Raw genomic sequence first — 2,373 nt, 5'->3', positions numbered from 1 at the left:
CACACACACACACACACACAATTTGGGTTACATAGTTAATTTGGTTTTAAACTTAACGGGGATAAAAGTTAAAATTCATCAGAAGAAGAGGATCAAAATGCATGCTTTAACAGTCCTCAGCGTCATGATTAAAGTTATATGTATGTTTCATCAAATTATTTATAGAAAAAGTGCTATCATGTGCAGTTCCCCATCCAAGATTATTTTTGACCTGATGTACTTACTTCTAGTCATGCTCTAACATCATCTATGATGAAAGTTTTTGAAGCCCACAGATTGCTCTCCAACAAGTCGTCTAAAGTTTCAAGTGAAATAAAATCGCCTAATGAGATTGTTTATTTAAGTTATGGAATGTACTACGTAAACTAAAATTACTGCTGTTAAATTTTAATCTATTTGTTCTATTTCATCTTGATCGAAGCTTACATAAATTATTAAACAGAAACCGAATCGTTCCATGGTGTGCGATCTTGGGGTGAGAGAAGGTGTGTTTGGTTGCCTAGCTTCTTCTTTACAATATTAGATACTACGGAATTTTCATTCTTGCTGCCAAAAGTAGCATTATTTACCTTTTGTTGGGCAGAAACTGCTTCCTTGCAAGCAGTATTATACATGTCCATGGTCTGCCTCACCTCATGCTTTAGTCTTTTCATCTCGTCTTCAGCTTCTTTCTGCCATTAGGGAAATTTTCAAATCAAGGTAATTGGAATGTAATGATTGAAATATCGACTTCTATTAAAATTTATTCAAAGATTCGCCATTTGCACCATACAGTACTTACTGAAGATGAGGAATATTTGTCATCACCACCTTCTGCAATAAAGGTGAAGTCTAAATTTTGTGTTGGAATATCAATTGATCCCAACTTGACTGGTCTGTCTAGGGAAATGTGGCCAGGTGACATTTTCGATCCTACTCGACTGGAAATGTCATAATTGTCCATTGATCCATTCCCTGGACCTTTGTTGGACACGATCCTCTCAGAACCTACACCCTTCCACTCTCTTATAGAATTTGCCCTGCTCCCACAAGTAGAAAATCTAGCTGAACCAGAATTCATATTTTTTTCTATGCAGTATAGATATTATACTTAAGAATCTAAGACTAAACCTCGAGTTCAAATTACTAAAATAAGTACCTGGATCCAGTGTCTGGTTCAAAGTTGTTAATCTTGACAGACTGTGCTTGTGTGGAAGGTATCCTAGGTGGAGTCGAACTGGCTGCATGTCGTGCTGCTAGTCGGACAGATTGTGTCTTTCCTTTCACAATTACATACACTGAACAAAAATCTGGAGCAGTCTTGTTTATCAAAGTTGGTACATCGTAAGTCCAAAATTTCCTACTCCAGCAAAATACAATTCATTCTATCAATATAAATTCCAAACCCACTATAGATAGATAAAGATCGAGAGAGACCTTGAAAGAGCACTCCGCGATGAGCCACCAAGAACCACATTGGTAACATGGTGATGGTTGATGTAGTCTATAAGTGAATTAGACACATCATCACCTTCAATGACTGCCTCTCTCACTATTATCTGAAAAACCAGGACATCGAATTTCCATCAGAACTCTGCGTAACACGATTTTTTTGAACTGTTTCCCCCAAATGTTTCGAGCCACAACAAACTATTTCCCAATGGGTAAATCAAAATTTCCTTAAACAATCATTATACAAAAAAATTTGCTTACCCCTTTGCATGCACAATATGCACGAAAAGGCGTGAAAATTTCGTCAAGGAATCCACCATTTGCATCTGGGGAGACCCCATTTAAATTTTCTGCAGTGAAGTTGAAATAAAAACTAGTAAAACTAATCAATCCCATTTATTAAAGCACTGTAGAATGGATTTTGTGACAAAATTACAAGGAAATTAAAAGAAGTCAACAATTAAATAATGAGGGTACCTACGATTTTGAGATTGTCCGGTCTTTACATGGATTAAAATGAGGGTTGGATTGGTCATCAAGAGATGATCAATCGCCCATCGAACGGCAGAAAAACTATGCTTGTCTTTATCGACGGCCACAACAGTGGGATTATCATCGTGTAGAATTTGGGGTGGCATTTTTTGGAATGGAAGAAAATTAAGGTTTTGATTAAAGATGGGGGTGGTGGTGGTGGTAGAATGAGGGTTGCGCTGCTGTTACTGGGAGGAGCTCCACCACCATTACCTCCACCGATTTCCTCCCGGTAGTTTTTTTTTTTTTTAACCAAATGGACGAAGGAAATGACACAGAGGGAACTCTCTCCTCCCTACAACACTGTCTACGTGGAAAGTGCAATACTTAACTAACAAAACAGACGTTAACCATCGTTGAATAATGACCAAACAATCAAAATAAAGGAACAGTTTTACTTCAGCAGAGGCC

General features: G+C 37.6%; 1 protein-coding gene across 1 annotated transcript; it reads right to left on the bottom strand.

The window, feature by feature from the left end:
- Positions 1–434: 434 nt before the first annotated feature.
- Positions 435–2,251, bottom strand: LOC111385200 (U-box domain-containing protein 35-like). Its single transcript, XM_023009577.1, has 6 exons — positions 1,913–2,251; positions 1,693–1,781; positions 1,417–1,538; positions 1,139–1,339; positions 782–1,019; positions 435–671 (listed from the first exon to the last, which is right to left on the bottom strand). Exons 1-6 carry the CDS (start codon positions 2,067–2,069, stop codon positions 435–437), a joined length of 1,044 nt encoding a protein of 347 aa, XP_022865345.1. The 5' UTR covers positions 2,070–2,251.
- Between the last annotated feature and the right edge of the window lie 122 nt (positions 2,252–2,373).

This window comes from Olea europaea, unplaced genomic scaffold (assembly GCF_002742605.1).
Source record: "Olea europaea var. sylvestris unplaced genomic scaffold, O_europaea_v1 scaffold311, whole genome shotgun sequence".
In the NCBI taxonomy this organism is placed as follows: Eukaryota; Viridiplantae; Streptophyta; class Magnoliopsida; order Lamiales; family Oleaceae; genus Olea; species Olea europaea.
Note: the sequence above shows the minus strand (reverse complement) of the source record. Positions and strands in the feature narration are given on the sequence as shown.

What these genes read in the sequence shown, in the direction of transcription:
- LOC111385200 (XM_023009577.1), bottom strand. Translation starts at nt 2,069, where the DNA reads ATGCCACCCCAAATTCTACACGATGATAATCCCACTGTTGTGGCCGTC. An exon ending in GACCGGACAATCTCAAAATC is followed by an intron (nt 1,782 to 1,912) that starts GTAGGTACCCTC and finishes ACTTCACTGCAG; the next exon opens with AAAATTTAAATGGGGTCTCC. An exon ending in TCGCGGAGTGCTCTTTCAAG is followed by an intron (nt 1,340 to 1,416) that starts GTCTCTCTCGAT and finishes TTGCTGGAGTAG; the next exon opens with GAAATTTTGGACTTACGATG.